This window comes from Pagrus major, chromosome 8, assembly GCF_040436345.1.
Source record: "Pagrus major chromosome 8, Pma_NU_1.0".
NCBI lineage: Eukaryota > Metazoa > Chordata > Actinopteri > Spariformes > Sparidae > Pagrus > Pagrus major.
Genome location: NC_133222.1, coordinates 15604323 through 15624471, shown reverse-complemented (window position 1 = coordinate 15624471; position 20149 = coordinate 15604323). Strand labels below are relative to the sequence as shown.

The 20149-nt window shown below is 42.2% G+C and overlaps 1 protein-coding gene across 2 annotated transcripts in view; it reads right to left on the bottom strand.

The window, feature by feature from the left end:
• LOC141000779 (PDZ domain-containing RING finger protein 4-like) overlaps positions 1–19422 on the bottom strand; it is a 122848-nt gene extending 103426 nt beyond the window's left edge. Inside the window, exons 1-2 of one of the 2 annotated variants that reach the window (XM_073471611.1) lie at positions 18795–19422; positions 18576–18671 (exon numbers count right to left, since the gene is read on the bottom strand). In XM_073471611.1, the coding sequence (XP_073327712.1) occupies positions 18576–18671; positions 18795–19178 (480 nt within the window). In that variant the 5' untranslated portion in view covers positions 19179–19422. The remainder of the gene's footprint in view (positions 1–18575; positions 18672–18794) is intronic. The other variant, XM_073471612.1, reaches the window with a different exon arrangement.
• Between the last annotated feature and the right edge of the window lie 727 nt (positions 19423–20149).

Here is a 20149-nt window from a genome sequence, read left to right as displayed (position 1 = left end):
AGGGCCACAGATCGAAATCAGACCACGGGTCGCCGTGGTGAGGACACAGTCTCAGTACATAGGGCACATGCTCTACCAAATGAGCTACTGAGGCGGCCGGAAGGTATGATTTTCAATATGTTAAATGGACTTAAATTTCTTGTGCTTTCTTAGTCCACCAACCACTCAAAGAGCTTTATTATTTATATTATTGCCATGTTCACCCATTCACACGGCTGTCATCCAAGGTGACAAACTGGTCATCAAGAGCGATACGGTCAAAAATTCAGATGCTCCCAGATGCTCCTCTTTCTATTAATCTGGTATGCTCAGATTTGGTGATGTATTTTATTGCACAGCACGTACCACTAAAGGACAGGGATGATAGAAAATGTGTTTGGGATAAACAGAGATCTTCCCTGGGACGCATTTTGTATGTATGTATGTATGTATGTATAACTTTTGTTCAGCAAATGACACAATAAACCAAGCGCTGACCAAACAGAGCACGCCTTCTCATACCATTAGGGTTACTCAGCACGAGAGTATTCATTATTCTATGGGCCAGAAGCATTTAAACACAGATAGTTTTAGTTTTGTTTTTGTTTTGTCAAGATTTTGAGATATTTATCTTTTCCCACCATCCTGACAGAGATTTTTGAACAGCTCCACAGTAGCTTGTTTTCCAATAACACTGTTTTTCAATAGAAAGTAGCTCCAGTGAAAACTGTTGACAGTGAGGTCTGTTCAAGAACCAGGAAAATGTTGCTATTGAATTTTTAGATTTGTGAGCAACACAAACAAAAATGTTTCAACACATTGGCTTTGGAGTGGAATAGGAAATCTCAGAGATGGGCCAATAAAACTAAAACTCTGCATATAAAAAAAATACTTTTTAGACATTTGGGTGAACCAACCATTGAAATAGCACAGCTTCACCCAAAATACCGCTGCTGACAGCATGTACTCACATGTCAAACGAATTTATTCAGATTTTAAATCGCATGCCCCATAAGTGTCAAACTGTGTCAAAGTGTATGTGTGTGCATAAAAAAAAGAAAGCAACTTTGCCTGAACCTCGACACGACTGACAGACGTTAAGCCCAAACGTATGACTGAGGAAACAAAGAACATTTAATCCAAGCATGTTCGACATGAAGGCTGTGGGTGAGACGCTCCTTCAGGTACACTGGCCTCTTATCTCCATGGCTGCCTTCTTAATTATTCATCAAGGTGTGTGTGTGTGTGTGTGTGTGTGTGTGTGTGTGTGTGTGTGTGTGTGTGTGTGTGTGTGTGTGTGCGTGTGTATCTGTATGTGTATGTGTGTTATGTCTGGGGCACTGGGACCTGTAAGGCTTCGTGAAATGATGAGTGCGTTACGACACATGAAACAGGTGCAGCGGCGCCACAGCACAGCATGTGACCACACACGGAGGCAAAAATCAGACGTGCACACGCACACACACACACACACGAGGGTAAACACATACGCATGCATGTGTCACCAAGAGACAAGTGTGTGTGTTTGAAAGCACAGGGGAGTGTCTCAGCTTGATGGTGTCACGCAGGGAACGGATGTGAGGAAATGAGAAGACAATAGGGTGACTGCTGGCTCATTTTAACACTGTTATTATGGTACACACAGACACACACGCACACACGCACACCTACCTGTAGAACAATGCGCTGCCTCTCTGCTGTCTGCTTTGTGGCATCAGCCAGGGTCTCCAGTGATCACAGCTGACAAGCCAAGAACACCCTGTCACCTCCAAACAGACAAACGCACATCTACACACACACCCACACACATCTGTACATACACCCACACTCACACACACACAAGTACGCCTTTCTTCCAACAACATAGATATTTATCACCATTAATAATAAATGTGGTGTGCGGGGACTGTTCGCTTACCAAAGCACTACCATGCTGGAGATTAGAGGGGAGTGCAGAGGCGTGTTTTGGTGAAGGTTCACTGAGGCGAAACAACAAAAGTTTAAAAAAAGAAAAAGGAAAGGGAGATAGAAATGACTGAAACAGTATTGAACCAATGACCCTCTTATGCACTGTACGCCTTGTCAGTAGAAGTAGTCCGAGCAGCAGCACCCAGGGACACTTCAACGAGGAAAGAAGGACCAACTGCTTGCTCTGTTAGGGGTTAAACTGAGACTACTGCTGCAACCATCAATTACTTTTATTATTAAGCACTGATAATTGCGACCCGTCCTCATAAGAAAAACGTCCATGTAGGTCAACTGTGAAAGCAGCTTAATACGACCAATATTTCTGTTTCTTGTGAGGCGGCGACCTCTAGTGGCTGTAGTAGTGACTAGGCAGCAAAGGAAGAAATCAGGCAAAGTAGTCCATATAGGTAGATGGTTGGGGAAAACAAGTACAGGACTTTCACCCAGGAGACCGCTGTTTATGTCCAGTGTGTCACCAAAAGTCAACAGCGAGTTATATATGTTCATAACTGAAGTGGCAAAAGTAACAGTTATTTTAAACCAAACCACAATGTTTCTCAAACCTAACCAAGTTTTTTTCCCCTATAACCAACCAAACTATGACGGCACGACAAAGATCTGGCTCGTCTGTCCCTGGTGCACTGCGCTGGGATGTCAGTCCGAACAAGCTCATCATCACTGGCTTCCTTTGTGCCCCACTGCAGGCTTTCATTGCAATCACTGTAGGTGATTAGCTGATAGATGTCACATGTGACTTGCTGTGGGCTGTAGTGCTCATCCCGAGCCGGAACACTCTTACTGACAGTCGGGAAAGAGATTAAAGAAAATCTGAGATAATGGACGATAGAAATTGTCTTTCTTCTGAGACTTAATGTGCAGGACTCTCCTACAATTTGAGCTGGGCTCTTATCACATCATCATCCTAACACATCAAACGGGAAACGCAAATCAGAAGACAAAGCTAATTCTGCCATGGCTCGTTGGGTTGTAAGATACATCGCAATTTCCTCCTCAGATGCAGATTATGTTTAATGTTTTCTCATCTGCTGATGATGTTTCCGTGCGCAGCAGGTCAACACTGAGCATATAAATTATTACAACTACACAGCGAGAGATGTGTGTGTGTACATCGCCGTGGGTTGTAGGAGCTTTGCATTGTGACAGAAACATGTGCGGGGAGGATCAACTACAAGCTTGCCCGTTAAAAGACACGAAAAGAGGTTACTTACACTTCACTTACTCTACTAGGATGCTTCACTCCAAGGCAGTGAGGCGTGCCCCTCCCCCCACTACTACTGCTGTATGGAAATGTATGAAAAATAGCCCTGGATTGGCCCCGACAGCAGCCATCCATCAGCACAGTGACAGAGGAGAGTTTCCCACTCTATTGTCCCCCACTCTGAGCGTGTGAATGAAGATGGTCAGATTTGGGCTCAGATAACTCCAACCACCCCAGGCTTTGGCCTTAGGCCCATCAATCAGTAGGCGATACAGTATCTGATCATTAGGCACCCTCCTCCTACGCAGACCAAAAGTATATCAACCAGCCAACCTAGCGAACCCTTAGGAGAGCATCGCATCCCAGAGACAAGTACTCCTCACAGAGTAAACAGACTCATAAAATCCCCATAGAAGAGCCAATTATGCCAGGAACCTGACATCTCCTCGTCGTAAAAGCTACAGGAGGCCGTAACTATCGGACAGCATGTGAAATACTGCCAGTTGTTATCGCCGCCCATTTGTGGCGATTAAAAGCCACCCTGGAGACCTGTGGTATCGGGTAAGGAGGGCATTCTGAATGCCTTGCCTCACCGTATGGCACAGCTCCGGGAGGCCTCCGGAGGGAGCTCCCCGTGCCAAGCAATCCTCTCTGCGAATGCCTGATTTATCACCAGCCATCCACAGCTAATGTACCGGGCTCTCTGGCTCTCCTGGTTGGCCCACGTTGATAGAAGCCTGCTTTATTATTATCTGCACTGGCATCGACGACTGAGCAGCTTGTATTATTCATAAGATCACCCACATTTCCTCATCCCAAACACGAAATACATTATGCAGAGTGCAAATGCAGGTCTGATTTATGGCCTTTTGTTGTGTACAAACATACACATAGATAAGATGGAAGGATCTCTGAAATAACATAGCTGCATCGTAATGCAAAAAAAAAAGAGACGAAGAGGGTGAAAGTGGAATAAAAATTCTATGGAGCGCGCAACCAAAATGATGAATCACGCTGCCTCTGCCTCGCAAGGCACGGCAAGTTCTCCGTCCACAGGCAGCTGAATCGAACAAAGAGAATAGCAAATTATAGAACCGCTCAATATCATGCACTGGATGAGGGTGAGAAATAAAGTCTTATTCTCTCCACTGACATTCTCATCCGCTGGATTTTATGTACCACAAAACAGCACTAAATTATGGACAACAAAAAAAAAAAAAGCATTGTCGCTCCATTCCTTCTGGCATGTATCAGCTCAAGCCAATTACACAGCCCTAAAAACAATAAGGAGCAAAGCTGCCATATGCAACAGGGGGCCAACTACTCACTTTGATTAGCCACAGACTGCTAGCTGACATCGATTTTAGCCCCTCGCTCTGTTGGGAAGAGGAAATTTCTGTCATTTGTATCAAAGGAGGACTTTTAAAGAGAAGCCGAAGCATTACCTCAAAGGAAACAATCACCTATGTAAACAAAAAAAGCATGCAGAGAAATCCAATCATTATCTCTCATTTTCTCTTTCTTTTGTTTCAAGTTCTTTCCTGCACACACACACCCTCTATTCCACTCTCCCTGTGTCACATACACAGCCAAAACACACACACGTTCACAGCTAAACACCTCAAATCACTCTCATCAGTAATCTGCTAGTGTTGGAGGCTCTGATAGACCGAGGCTATTGATTTCACAGTGCAGCAGCACTCAGCGGTCATTTGCAGTGATGAGGGAAGACAATCGCAGCCAAATCAGCCCTGGCATTTATTAGGAGGCTAAGCGGAGGAAACCAACTAGTGAGAGTCTATTGAAACTTAATCAACAACTGGAGCAGCCTAATGTGGAGAACAGCAGGCGAGTTTGTCTTGGTACTCCCAGCGGGTCAATCTGGCTGGTGGAAGCTGTTAAACAACTCGAAATCAACACTCCACAGTGTTTTCTTTCAATTATCTATATCATAGTTTTATGCAAAGTTTCTCACAATAGTTATTTGTGTTGACCCAAGCCATACAAAACTACATGTGCACCCACTTTCTATGAAATACATATCATGAAAAGCTTGGCATGCTGTTATGTGAGCCCTATATGATCCCCCGTCATACAGATGTAGAGAACAGACGCAGAGTGCCCAGCTTCGATGAGTCACTCTGGGAGAGAAGACGAGAGATGAGGGAGATAGCAGAGCAGCATCAACACCAAATCCTTTCAAGTATTTGAGAGATGGTGCTCTTCTATGCCTCCATCTTGAAGAGGTTTCCTATACAGAGGAAACCAAGAGCAAAGACACACAATTCAGTACATTTCAAAGACGTATGCCAACAGACGCAGGTTAGTTTATGTCTATGCGCTGTTGTCACACAGTCCGAGTCCCTTTTTAGAAAAGCAGATTAGTTTTAACACATTTTTACAGCTTTGTGCATCAGATTGGTGTGTGCTGCTGCATGAAGACAATGATCAGCACAGTTCAGGGTGAACAAGTTCTCTTTTGACTTACATGGGTCAAAAAATCTTCAAGTTGAAGAGAAACATTGGAAGAAAATACAAAAGTGAGCCAAAATAACACAAACAGTAAAAAACAAGACATGGTTAAGCCTCACTGTTCATCCTTGACTGCATTTGACTTACACGCTTCTCCTGGAGCTTTCGAGTGCATCACACGTTCCTTAATGTGTGTTCATGTGGTGTCAGCATATCAGACTGGTAAAATTCACATGAATGCAAAGGCAGAGGAGCGACTCCCCATCTCTGAGGTGCAAGTGAATGCAACATTCATCCTTGACCTTGGAAACTGCATTTGACAAAGCTTACTTTCTTCTTCTGGAGCTTTCAAATGCATCACATGGTCCATGATCCATGGTAAACATTAGGTTCATGGTAGAAACTTTTATCAAAGTCACGTATTGCATATTAAGTTTTGGCTCATATGTAATCTGCAATATGGTATTTTAGGTTGTAACCATGAAACGCTCTGAGCAATAAAATGCAAAACAACTTATTTCTGGTGTCCATGTTGCTTCCACTTTTCCGACTTGATGTACATGAACACACCGAAGTCAGAAAAACGACTTCCCAACTCGGGAAGTGGGACCATCCGAAGAGCCCGTGAATGCAGCATTATCAGCTATTAACACTTTGCTCAGTTATAAATGAACTGTATGACATCATCAAACAAAACCACTGGGTAAGTGAACCTTAAGTTGAAATTGTTTTGTCAACAGAAATCGCTAAATTTCAGAGCAAATAGTATAGTTTTAAAATCTAACTTTTATTTCTGCACAATCAGTACTTTTTCACAATTTTTAACATTCAAAATTAACTTCTTGGTCACTTTTTACAGTACAAAAACCCAAAACAAAGAAGGTTCGGGTTACTTTATTTATACACGTAGGTGGAATTGGTTTGTAGTTGGAGAAAACAATGCATCCGTCCTGGCACACATTTTACAAACAATCCCGACAATAAACAAACATGATAAAACATGAAAAAAGTACTCATGGCTCTACTAATCAAGACTTAAAAGGACTTAAAAACAATAAAACACTAAAATAAATAACCACATGAATGAATAAATAACTGTCTGTACGTATGTTGTCACTGAGGACCACATTTAAAGCAAAATAGCAAAAACACATCTACGAGAATAAAACACACAGCTGTCAGATGTGCAGCAGAACATCTAAACAAGTTCCCATTTATTTCTATCCATTGTAATTACAACTACAAATCAGCAGCCCTGCCAACATCTGTGGAGGGTTGCAAACAAATATGAGAGTGCACACGTGTGTACTTTCTGCCATCTGCTGGTGGCATACCGCTGTTACACTCCCCACATGGACTCAGCTGTAGAAAACACTCAGGTTAAAATTGTGGTAGTAGATACTGATCCCAAATCAGTTTTTGCTTTACTCTGCCAAACAAACGGCACTTAATGAGAAACACATGACATGCAGAAACAATGTGTTCTGAATGAGCGGCAGGCCAAATCCAATCTGGAGCGCTGAGATAGAATCAGATGTAGTGAGAGGTTGGCGTGTCTCTCGGTCGGTACAACCAGATGGAGGTCTGCAACCAACACCAGCGCTGCGACCTCAACATGCTGACTCAACACCACCAGCTGTACTGTGGCCCAACAGATCTGGCTCGCCGTTGGCGGCAGTTACACAAACACACATGCAGATTGCTATCTGCCTCCTGCTCTACACGATGGAGATCAATTAGCAGGAAATGAAGCAGAGACACACTGACGTATGTGAGCCGCCCTGTGAAAACACACTGCAAATTCGAATATACCAGGCTGCCACACTCATGTGTTTTTTTTTTTTTTAGTACTGAAGAAGCATGTGCAGTGATTCTCTCTGAGGGGAAACACCCACATTAGTTCTCTTAAGCATTTTCACAAGCCTCTTCGCAAGAAGCTCAATCACCAAAAGTGGTGCTTATCCCTCAAGCAGAGTCATCACAAAAACATTCCTTATTTATGAATAAAAAATGGCTCATGTATATTAGTCCAGACTTTGCTCCAACTTAAAAGTTACCCTCTGGAGTTTTTGGCCACTGGTAGCTAAGGGTGGGCAATCATAGTATTTAATGTCCAATTACTTCTGTGTCCCAACTTCACATACCCTCATTGACTAGCATGTCTACTCTGTGTGAATGCATGACAATGAGCTTCTACTAAGCGGTCCGTCTATACGATTATAAAGCATAAACATATTACACTTTCAGCTGTGGAGTTGTGATGGTGGCTACAGAGATTGGCAGAACAATGTCAATTCAAGCAGCACTTGCTCCTGAGCTTTGAATTGCATCACATGTTGCCATCAAACTGTGAGATGTTTAAATGTACTGTGATTTCCATGAAGGATAATTATCCCGTTTTGAACATAAAGGACTTGGTCTCTGTTATGTAAAAACACTTAACGCTGCTTTAAATGACTCTTGTCATTTGAATGGTCAGCATTCAGGGACCTGATAGACTTGACTTGCCCGAAAACCCTTCTGAACAGCTCTGGCTGTAAGTGAATACTGTTATAAATCTGATCTTTGAGACTATAATACTGCAGATTATGTAGTAAATGGCTATGAAATGACTGCACAGTGCTTATGATTTCAATTATCTGTACTACTGGAAAGAGAACATTTAATAAGTGTACTTGAACCAATTACTTTCCTTTCAAGACGTTGAAACTATTATGATTAAAACTCAGCTCTATCTGTAGGACAACAGCGAATCACAATGAATATTCATAGTCAATTTCTCTGTAAGCCCATTTAGCTAATTAAAAACACATCCGTCAGAGCTTCCTCTCTCAATTCCAGTAACAACATGAAGGCGATGATTGGAATGAAATTGGGCAGCTCTATCTGGCAGCTAAAGTAATACACTGAGCCTGTCACTAACTAGTTCCTAAGAGGTCACGCTACACCGAGCAAACATCGCTCTCTGGCTATTACAGGGAGAAGCCCACTCATTCACTGTGATGACGGCGACTACAGTTCTGATGTTGCCGTTGTTCAAATATTATTAAGTATTTGAGACAGAAATAACAGAACAAATTCATATTCATGAGGTAGGGTTTCTGGGAGAGGAAGCCTTTGTTTTCATGTGGTTAAAATTGATTGATTGTTATTTTGACTGCAGGAGAAACGAAAAAGGAAAAAAAAACATTTGTGAAGCCAGGGAAGGACGGTGGGAAATGTGCAAAAACAATCTTTATGGGCAATTAAATTTTGTCCAGAATGCAAAGGAAAGACTAATCTTATATGGCTTTATATTTTACAATTTATTCTGAAATATTTCAACAACTACTGTATCGACTGTCATGAAATTCATGAAACTAGCTGCATGGCTAACTGAGCTAACTCACTAAAGACAGTTACAGTTAGCATAAGTCAGCAGTTACTCAGGTGATATGCTGCCCCCTGTCGGTTTGGAAAATGAATTTGACAGGTGGCCAATTCTTACATATTGCACCCATAATTTCTCCAGGTATTGACTTTCTGTAAATAGTTTTCATGAGAACTGTCCAATTAAAAGCTGTTCACAGTGATGTGAGCTTCAGTGAGGTTAAAAAAGAGGTTGGTGTTACATTTTCAGTGCTGTGTGGACCACAAACAAAACGCCTTTGTTGTGGGATGAAGGAAAAATTCTCACAGATGGATATTTTTAAATCTAGACAAAGAAAACCAAAACTGCATGCGTGACTAGATACCACCAGAGGAGACTGAGTGATAAACAAAAGCAATCTATGCACGTGTGTTTGTGTGTGGGGGTGTTTGGTGTTTGTGTATGTGCGGCTGCATCTTGTACACAATTTTGTTTGGGTTTAAGACATAATGTTCTACTGTTTTCTTCCACTCAACAATGCCCGACACAGGCGAGTGTTGGCCTTCAACATGAAATGAGAGCGAGTATTCAAACGGGGGGGTTTGTTTTGATCCCTTGTCTTGGCAGGCGCACAGTGCCGTGCCAGTGTTTGCTAATACCCTGGACGCACCTGGCATATTACACAGGCTTATCCCTCTCCTCAACACCTCCCTAATGCACTGCACCGGTCTCCCACTGTACGCTTATTTCTCTGACTATATGGCAGCCTCTGCCCAGATGTAATTAAGCCCTAATCCTCCTGTCGACAAAAGCAGAGGCAGCCTTAATTCAGTTCTCCGATGAATGCGCAGTAAATACAGTCTGCTGGCATGGTGCTTTGATGGAGGTTCAGCACCTCCACTGAAAGGCCAAAGGTAATGTCACGGTCTTCTCTGACAAAGGCAATGATGTGTAGCTCAACATGATCCACAGACGCTTTTTAAACTCTCCACATTATCTGTAATGGATTCAATAGTGTGAGGCCACAGTTTTTATGGGTTCAGGCTTAACTGACAATAAATGTCTGGACAGCAAGTGTTTGATGTACTAGTGGCCTGGTGGTGGAAAGTAACTAAGAACATTTACTCAAGCACTGTGCTCGAGTACAGTTTTGAGGTACTTTTTAATGCTACTTTGTATTTCTACTCCACTACAATGCAGAGCCAACTATTCTACTATTTACTCAACAGATAAATTAAGATTTATTGTGGATGGATCGATAAAGATAAGACTTAATTGATCCCTTGGGGGAAATTCACAGACAGTATATACAGTTCCACCTTTATCAGCTGTATGCTGTATTTTGCATGAGTACCTTCACTTTTTCGATTTTTAAGTGTAGTTTGATGTCAATATGGACCATATTGTTTTGTTCAAACTATTTGGACAATTTTTTATGATTTTTTAAGAACTGTACTTTAATAATGGCAATATTCCAACTTCCAACACGGCTGAAAGCAAAAGTAACATTGCTCATGGAGTGTGTTTTAGGATGAGTTAACGAGGTAATTAAGCTCGTCTTAGTTCTGTAAAAGAGAGAAGGTATATGGTTGTACTTTTCTGTTTAGAAAGAAGATAGAAATAGAAGTGAGAGTATTTAATTTCTTGACATTTTCTGAGTTTATTTCGTTCATTTATTACACCAACAGCTGCTATATATCTGTCCGCTGAAACTACAGGGGTGTATCAGGCTATCGCCTTTTGCCGGTACTTAGTGATATTACTAAACAGGACGGGCTAGCATGCTAACTTCAGTACCTATCTCCACAACACAATACATGGAGGTCTTTTTTAATGTTATCTTACAAACCGCTCCTTTAAGTTAAAGATCTGAGTACTTCTTCCACCACTGTAACGACCACTAATAATGAAAATCACTGATTGAAATTAAAGCTGTGCACAGACTGTTGCACCAAGACTGCATACTGACTGCACAAGCTTTTTAAAAAAACATGGGGCAAATAGATCAAATAGATCATTTACTGCTGCTTACTGCGACTGTAAATAAAAAACATGAGTACAAACTATTGTAGGCCTCATAATATAGTTCATTTACACTCACAGGGATTGCGTACTTTTCCTACAAGCAGACACTTCTACTGGTTATTATACCATGGTACCGACGCTGGCCATGTTGTGCATGTTTAACTTGGTAGAAGAGAACTGGCTCTTACTGTGGCTCTCACTGTGAATAGGTCCAACCACAACTTTACCTCAGTACACACTCATTACAAGCTGTGTGGAGAACGCTGATGATAGAGTGGCCACTGCAGCTGGCTGTGTACACATGTGTACATGCTGACTCAAGGCTTTCACTGTAGTAATCTCCCTGTAACAGCTGTAGGTTTAGCCACATGTTTATCGAGAATAAAGGATATCTGTGGGTCGGTTTGAGTTCAAAAGGCATCAGGTCACTGACTAACCAAACCCCCCGGTGGTGGTAAACATGGGAACAGAGGGGGCGACCGAGTTCAGATTTGACCACAGATAATTAGTTGGTGAATCAAATTCATAACAAGACATTTTCTCATCAAACTACAAGGCAGAAGAGAGCTTTTGGATACACGAGACCTTTTGTGTACAGTGGAGCTTTCCATGACATCAGCGATAAGGTGGGTAGGAGGTCCATATCATCTGTACCAGCTGTGTATGAGTGTGTGTTAGAACAGTTTGTGTGTATTACAAGTACATACATGTACAAGTTTATGTCTGTTCATGTACCTGGGTACAGCTCCATGTACACAGCGAGATACCTTACAACACTACACTAGGAAGTAAATGATCTGGAAAGTTCATCAGTTTCTGTTTAGCCACTCAGACACTAGGCTCTTTTCCAGATGTTGGCTGTCGAGTCTTGAACTCGGGGGCCGCACACATTAAGGTGTGAATAAAGCCAAGCATTCTCCTCCTGGGCGACTTAAATGATGAATCACTCCAGTCACCGCATGTTTCCTGCAGTCCACCTGAGAGCAGAGCTACAGCAGAGGACTGATCTGCAATACATGAACATCTGTTTAAACCTTGTTCCTGGAGGAAACAGCACAGAAACTGTCCGCAGATAAAGCACAGAACACAGAAACCGGGAGAAAAGTCGATGCTAGGACCACATTGTAAGAAACCCACTCAGACGCAAACATACGTGTACACACACAAATATACCGATAAAGTTTTAAACCTGCACAAAATCTGAAACACAGTCACTTTTTTACACTTTTTTTTTTTAAAAAAGGCCCAGGTTTAAATCTTATTTATTTTTTATTTTCACAATAAATCGGTTTAATGTTTGGTCAATGAAATCTCAAAAAAATGCAATCATCGCAAGCACAATTACCCATATTACTTCACAATCACTCCTGAAAGGAATTATTCACGGCTGTATTAGACTGCTGGGTGTAGATTTGACTTTGCAGATGTTTCGGATGAATGCATCTAATTAGGAACATCATTTTTCCTCGGTGTGAAAATCAAAACAGTTTACCTGAGTTCAAGTCAGTATGAATTACTCTCCAACATCCCGCAGACCAAACTTACCAACACCCCATCGACATTTAAAAAGGGGGCTTTTCAGCAGGTAGGGACAAATTTACCCAGAGTGCTCCTCTTTACGAGCGTGGTGGTCTTTAGCTGAACAGTTTTTGTTTTCACACCTCCTGCCTAAAACAACAAACCTGGACTTCTTAAGTAAAACACATGCAAACACACACAAACACTGGACAAAACCCACAAAGGTGCATGATTTACTCTACAGCCACTGCTCTAGGTTGGTCCAAATCCACAGCCTTGCAATCTAGAATAACCTAATCTCAATATCTGCCTCGCTAACTAACACAGGCACTTGCCAACAACTTTAGAAAAACATCTCATTTGCCAAACCCACACCTATGAAAATATTCAACATTCCTTTCACTAATGAAATTCCTATAAATATGCATGGAGATAAGCGGGAGTAAGACCTTAAACGCTGCTGTTAAAGAGGCATTAAACAATTATGTGCTTATCTAAATCAAATTTATTTTTAATGATGAATCTAAATCAATGCAAGCTGAAGTTTGTTTTAGCAGCTCAGTGTGTGTGTGTGTGTGTCCGTCGGATTGGAGAGGAAATAGGAAATGGTGAGCAGGGCGGTCCGTGTCTCACAGGCGAAGCATAAACAGCTGCCATGTAAATTCTGTGTAAATGACGTCCCAAACAGAGCAGAACAGGTACAGAAAACACCTCCAGAGAAACTCACAGAAACTCCATATTTACACCGTGACTGGCACAAGTTGAAAGGGACAATTTGATCGACTCAATTTCCATGTCTAGCAATCTCATTTTCTCGATCTGTCAGCTGGGAGGGCAGCAGACAGCAAGCTGTAAAGCAATGACTCTATGCCATTTACTCTGAATACAAGCATTTTCTTCCATTTTCCACAAAGTGCTTTAGGGAATTGAGGCACAAAGTGACTATAAAGCTGTCTAGACAAGCAGTAAAAAGATGTGTACAACTGTGTGCCCAACTGATTTGACCATAAGACATCTGCCTTTGTTTGCAGCAACATATAAAAATTGTTTTTCCATATTTTAATTACAGATTTTCTTTTTTCAACCATGCCAACACCCAACTTCAGTTGGGAAAAAAGATATTTGCTTGTGTATCATTTTTGGGGGGCTCAGTCTGGGCAAGAAAAATCAAATCATCTGACATAAAAGCAGAGGTCATAAATCCGTCTTCTCTCATGTCGCAAAGCAATCTTTTCCTATCATCTCTTGTTATGGAAGCAAACAAACTGGCCTGCTTTCGTCCCCGCCTGTCACGCGAGATTGGATTTTGATGAGACCGATACTCGAGTTGTGCACTCTCCACTCACTCCTCTCCCTCCCCTTTCTTTTCTCTTGATCTGAACAAAAAGCAGAATCAGCATGGGGCTACTGTACTCTCACCCAGACAGGTGAAAAGGCCTCAGTGTGTCTGTCAGTAGCACTTTGCTGAATGTGTCGCAAGCACAGTCTGGGTCAACGGAGTACATTTTCACTGTCCTGTGAAGTCGACACTTTAAACAGCTTTGGTAATGGATGATGGAAAGAACCAACCATTGTGAAAAGAAATGAAAATATTTCCTTAGTTTCCAAACTTTTTAGCTGACTCTGAGTTCAAGTGTGGATTTGGGGGATCTTGGCTGCAGACAAGAGGAGGAGTGGGACTGTTTTACCTCAGCTGCGGTTTCATTTGCGTATTCATCTTGGTTTAAACAAACATAGCAGCAAATTGCACGGGCAAATGAAGACGACGGCATGTTTATGCAATGGTGACTAATCCTGTTTCAGTTTCAGTGCTGCGTCTTGCTTCTTTTATCCCTTTTCAACACAGCAGAACCGGCTGACTCACTGACAGCCACCTACTGCATTCACTGTCAGGCCAGTGAAGAGACAATCAGCTGGATCTAGATCAGTACATCTCTGAGGTACATGGAAAAATCCGGTATGAATCCAAATACGTCACGGTCAACGTTTTCTGTGTGTGCTGCCTCTGTTTTTACAGAACAAGCTGTCAGCAAGCTGTTCTCCACAGCAGCCATCAAGATAATTGACAATAAAGAACAACTTGCATCTGTGGAACTGCTTCATCGCTGGAGCCACCTCAACAATAGACCCAAAGGCTTTTCTGATTATCTTTTCGACGATAATGCCATGTCCACAAACCACTGGAAACAATACTCAATATTCGACAAGGTGTAACTCAATTGATTAAGCCAACCAGCATATCAGTTGAGGATTTGCTATATCCAGTCCCTGAACAATGACTGTCCAATTACAGCCTAGAAACTTGTCACGGCAGGTTTTAAAAAGCTTTGGATTTCTCCATACACTGGTGCTGTGCATAGGGCTCGTAGTAAGAACGATAGTCAGCATTTAGAGTTGAGTTTGGATGGCGGTGTCCTTTTTCAGCTTTTTCCAAAACCAAAATCCAAACATCATAATTGTTGTTGTTGTTGGAGTGGAATAAAAGTGTATTACTCTGCTCATATGTAAGCTGCAAAACTAACATGCCCAGCTCAGGCTACAAACAGTAGTAAACAAGTATTGTTCCAAAAACCGAAGAACATAGTTACGCTTGTCGAATATAGTATATTGTTGGTTTACGGGTTGCGTTAGAAGCCCCACAGAACCAGCACAATTGTGTTAAACGTAGTATTCGCACGGTGTGGGAGCCGTTCCTGGTCCTGAACGCCAAGTTGTTAGAGTTTAGGGTGACGTCAGCAGCTCTGTCCTGTAGCAAACCACAGGCAAACTCACTCACTAATTCACATCCCTAAAGCCATTATCTCCTATGAAAGTTAAACAAAGGCTACTATTTGAAAATGGGAACAATCAAACATAAATTTAACCTCTGCTTGTCAGTTTTTCTAGAAGAGTCAAAAAAAATACGTTGGAAGACATGTAGCTTAAGCCTCAGTCTTTTCACATTATATAATGTATGTTTAAGAGCGAGTTTAAAATCCCTTTCACACGATTCTTGTTTTAATTCAACCAACTCACATGTGAAAGCTAAAGTTAGTTGGCTAGCCGGCTAGGTAGAGCAGAAATTGGATAGCAATAGCCTGGATGCCATGAACGCTGCATTGTCCAACTCTTCAGCATGATGGTTAACGTTACCATCCGGATTCTGTCAGAAAGTTCCAAGTGTCAAAGCTTATGACGCTTGCCTAGGACTCACAGGCTACCAACAGCCTCGACAACGACACATTAATTGACTGACACGCTTTGTTTATATTTTTATATTGGGTAATAACGAGTGGGACAGGACATGATTAACGTCAACGTAAGTGCTGAAAACTAGGATAGTATTATTATTATTGTTATTATTTAACCACTACTATTTGGTAGTAATCGTTGAAAACCGGGACATTTTAGTGTTTTGCAGATATCTGTCAGGACTTGGGGACGCCCGGACAAACTGGGACATCTGGTCACCATATCCATTCTAGCACTGTGTGCCATGCTGGAACGAAAAGCTTCTCAGGCGCTGACAGAAGGGGCTCAACAAAGGGTCAATTAGGTTTAATTTCCACCCACAAAAAGGGACTGTGACGATCCACAACTGCTACTGGGATGTTTACTAGTCATCCAACTATATTGTCCATGCAGACAGAAAGCCCATCACTTTTTTTACAAAGAAGTGGATTTCCACAAAACTGTAAAACTTTGTTCAATGAACTGCAACCAAGCTCTCTCAAGTATTGGAAAATCCATTTGGATAGCCAGAGACGAAAACACAGTGAGAAAACTATTAAAGATGCATTAGAGTGGAGTTTTTAGACGAGCAAAACAAAGAGAGAGCCGAAAATAGATGCTGTTGCGTCGCTGCCCAGCGCTGGCAGAGAAGAGTGAACCGTTTTCCACATTAATCAAAAGTGAGTCTGTTGCACTCACAGCATGCTGCAGGCAATTAGAGAGATACTTTATATGACCATTACCACCATTAAACCCATCCACCCTCAACAGCAGCCCAAGCACAACACACAGAACGGACTTCTAGGCTACCCCGTGAGCTAAATAAAACAAGAGCTATTATTAGATTTGTCAGCCATGTGGGGAGGTTTAATAAATTATTCCCTGAAACATGAACAACGACTCCTGCGCAGTTAGAAACTCACCGCATCGAGCTCATTATGATCAAATTATTTAAAAGCGCAGAAGGAAACAGGCAGTGATTAACATTCAATTTGAGCTGTTAACACCAAAAGTGAGAGTATTTTGTGCTCCGGTATGTTTCATTTTCATGCACGGCTACAGCTGGCATGTGCTAAGACTCGTGGCATTGCAAAGGGGACCTGCAGAAGGTGCTCACTCACACTGTTTGCAGAAATAAATCATATTCCATAATCAGCATTTAATGTAGAGCACATCTCAGTAAAAAATATCACATAAGACATTTTTGGTGCTGGAGCTGGGTTCGAATTTCCATTTTTTTCTTCACAACGCTGGACTACAGTTGGGATGCAGTGATTATAGGCAAAATGTGACGAGGCATTTTGACCCCAAACTTTCCAAAAAGGTTAAACACTACCCAGACAATGATGTTAGAACAGCTGGGACACAGGGAAGAGGAAAAAGACCACATTTCTCAAGTTACACTGGGTGGACAAAACAAACTGAGAACATGAACATGAACAGATTCCTTTGATAATGGCACTGAGGTAGAGACTGGTGACTACAACTATACAGAGCCCGACCAACATATCCGTCAGCTGACGTAGAGTGCCGAAGAAATGGGTCCTAAAACCCAGAAATAAGTTTGTTCCCTCGTCTCAAAGTCAATCGTTTTGTTTTAACGAGTTAAATGCCTGAAATAAGGTCTGTGGTTAACAACAATGTTTTGTTCTATTTTCACATTTTGTTCTACGACATAATGTCGTACATACCCTACATTTGAATTAAAAAAGCGTTTGTATGTCTAAAACAAGCATTCACGTGCTCTTTGGATGGTCCCATTTCCCGAGTTATGAAGGTAAAAGGTTTGGTAAAAGTTTCTTATCACCAACCCGTTGTTTACCTTCGTCTGCCCTGTTTCAGCATCATATAATGTCAACTCGGCAATTCGAGTACCACATTTTTCTCTGACTTTTTGTTGATTTGTTGTTTTGAGAGGGATTAACATGAATTTTCTCATCGGGAAAAGTTTTTTTCCAATAATCATGACAAAACAAGAACACACAGTGAGACGCTCAGTGGTCACGACAGTGAAGTCAAGCGACCACGTGTCGTTCATTTATAGCCTGGTAGCTTTTCAACGGAGATCATATTCTGCAATAATCCAAAATCCAATTGAAAAATCCCATTGGCATTTTGACAATTGTTTGACATGTGCAGACATGAAAACTTAACTTTCTACAATAATGCATATTACATTTCCAGTTAAGTTTACTCTTTCAGTGCATAATGTCATTTTGAACAATAGAATTTATTGTGAAACTGTAAAACATCCTGCCTCCACTACATATGTAACATTTGAGGAATCATTCCAAAAAATATCAGCATCAGCCCCAAAACTCCGGTGTCAGTCTGGCTCTACAACTATATATACATTATATATTCATAATACTCGACTAGTCATAAAACAAATCCCTTTGTCAAACACACACTTTGAGAAAGTGAGACCACACCAAATGACAAACATCAGGCTGCGAGGAGAGATTACCTGTCCATTCAGACGGTGCAACACTCCATAGCATTCACTGTGATCCCACAGTCAACATTTACACAAACACGAGTATGGCAGCAGAGCTAAGAAGCCTGAGCTGAGGAGGCAGCAGGTGAATCAGTAGGAAGAAGTAAAATCCTGATGCACAAGAGGATGAAAACACTCAGCTGATCCAAACATCAACAGCTTTGGGAAGTCAACACAGACACTGACGGATAAGATAATAAAAAGGCACTGCTGCTGCTGCCTGAGGCCATTTTCAGATAAACACACCCCAGGCTTTACTTGTAAAACTTCTATGAATGAGCCATAAATGCCAGAGTTTCCAGCAGCAGGGCTTCAAAATAAGAGAGTGCTTCTCTTACCTCAGGTGGGTTGAGCTGCTCCTGAGGCTCTCCATCTGCACATGTTGCTTTATCTGATACCTGGCTCTGCATGTCAGCTGGTGCTCTCAAGTCACTCTAATTCAGCCAAAAACACACAGAAATGTAACAGGTTCATCACTCAGGTTAACACATCCAGCTCTGACTCGTCACAAATCACACTTGCCCTGCTAATTACACCACATAAATCACCCCCCTCACCTTGTAGTACCCAATCACCTGCTCTGCGATGCTGTTGATGTGCAGCATGTACTGGTGCAGTCTCCTCTGGTACCTGAGAGCAGCGAGCTGGGCCTCGTTCTGCAGAGCCGTCACCTGGGCTAACAGGGACTGCTCCCTCCGGTTCCACCTGAGCCTCGCCATCCGGGCTTCGTGCTCCAGAGCTGCGCTCCTTCCTTCCAGCGCGTCGGTGACCGAGCGGAGCGCGTCCACGCAGCAGTGCTCCCCTTTCCCGGAGTCCTGGGCGGACAGCGGCAGCCCGCATCCTCTCTGACAGACACCCTCGACACGAGGACTGGTCTCTGGCTTTGTTTCAGACTCCATCCCTGAGTTTAAAAGCTGGCAAATTGGCTCCTTTTTCCGCATTCAGCGCGCATAATAAGTTCCCCCCTCGGGACAATGAGTTGGAGTTGTTTCACAAGTCTGCGCTCCAAAGTTTGACGCTGAGCCGAGGGGCTGCGCCACTTCTCCTACGACATGAGATGAGATGTGGAGTGAAGTGTGTCTGAGCACAAACTTCACCCTGCTGACTCACTTCTGCCCTGTCTGCTCAGGCTCACTGTTTCTCCCGGTGCTCACTTTCACGACATGATGTATGAGACTTTAACTAAACGACAGCTGTACATCCAACTTTACAATCTGCTCTTTTTTAGTGCGTTTTTATTGAGTTTTTTTGCAGTTTTCATTTCCTTTAGTGCAGCTGTGAAGTCCTGTTTTATAAATCTTCACCGGCAGAGGTCGCTCTTTCACTCACATTCTTTTAAATGTCGTTCGCTTGGCAACAGACCCGTCAAATAGAAATGTAAACTACTCATTTTAAAGGGGCACTGTGTGGTTTTGGAGAAGAAATTTGAACTCAAAAATTAATGAGGTAATGATACAAACTCGGAAATATTTATTTTTTTCCATAACTGAATAAGCAAGCTGTTCTCAGAGGAAAATAAGGTCCGCAGAACACTGCATGAAGCTAGAAAGGTGGCTGGGTCCGCCAAATATAAACAAAGTAAAACAGTATGAAACTGTGTTGTCCTTTAGGATCAGTTTGTTACAATGAAGATCTTTCTCTACTCATTAAAACGTCTTGCCCAAGTGCACCTTCAAAGTGCTTTAACAGTCTACATCATGATTGACATTATCACTTTTATTAAACCTCCTCTTAACAGTATTAGATTAATTAAATCCACCTCTGGCACAGGTTTCTGCAGAGATGAAGTCAGTGAAACCTGTCTCAAGGGGATGATGATCCTTCAGTGGTTAAACCCTGGCCCTGTAACACAATATCTGCTTGGGGACCTCCACTTATAAAGCCTTCCTGCATGAGTCCAGGCCAGTCTCAC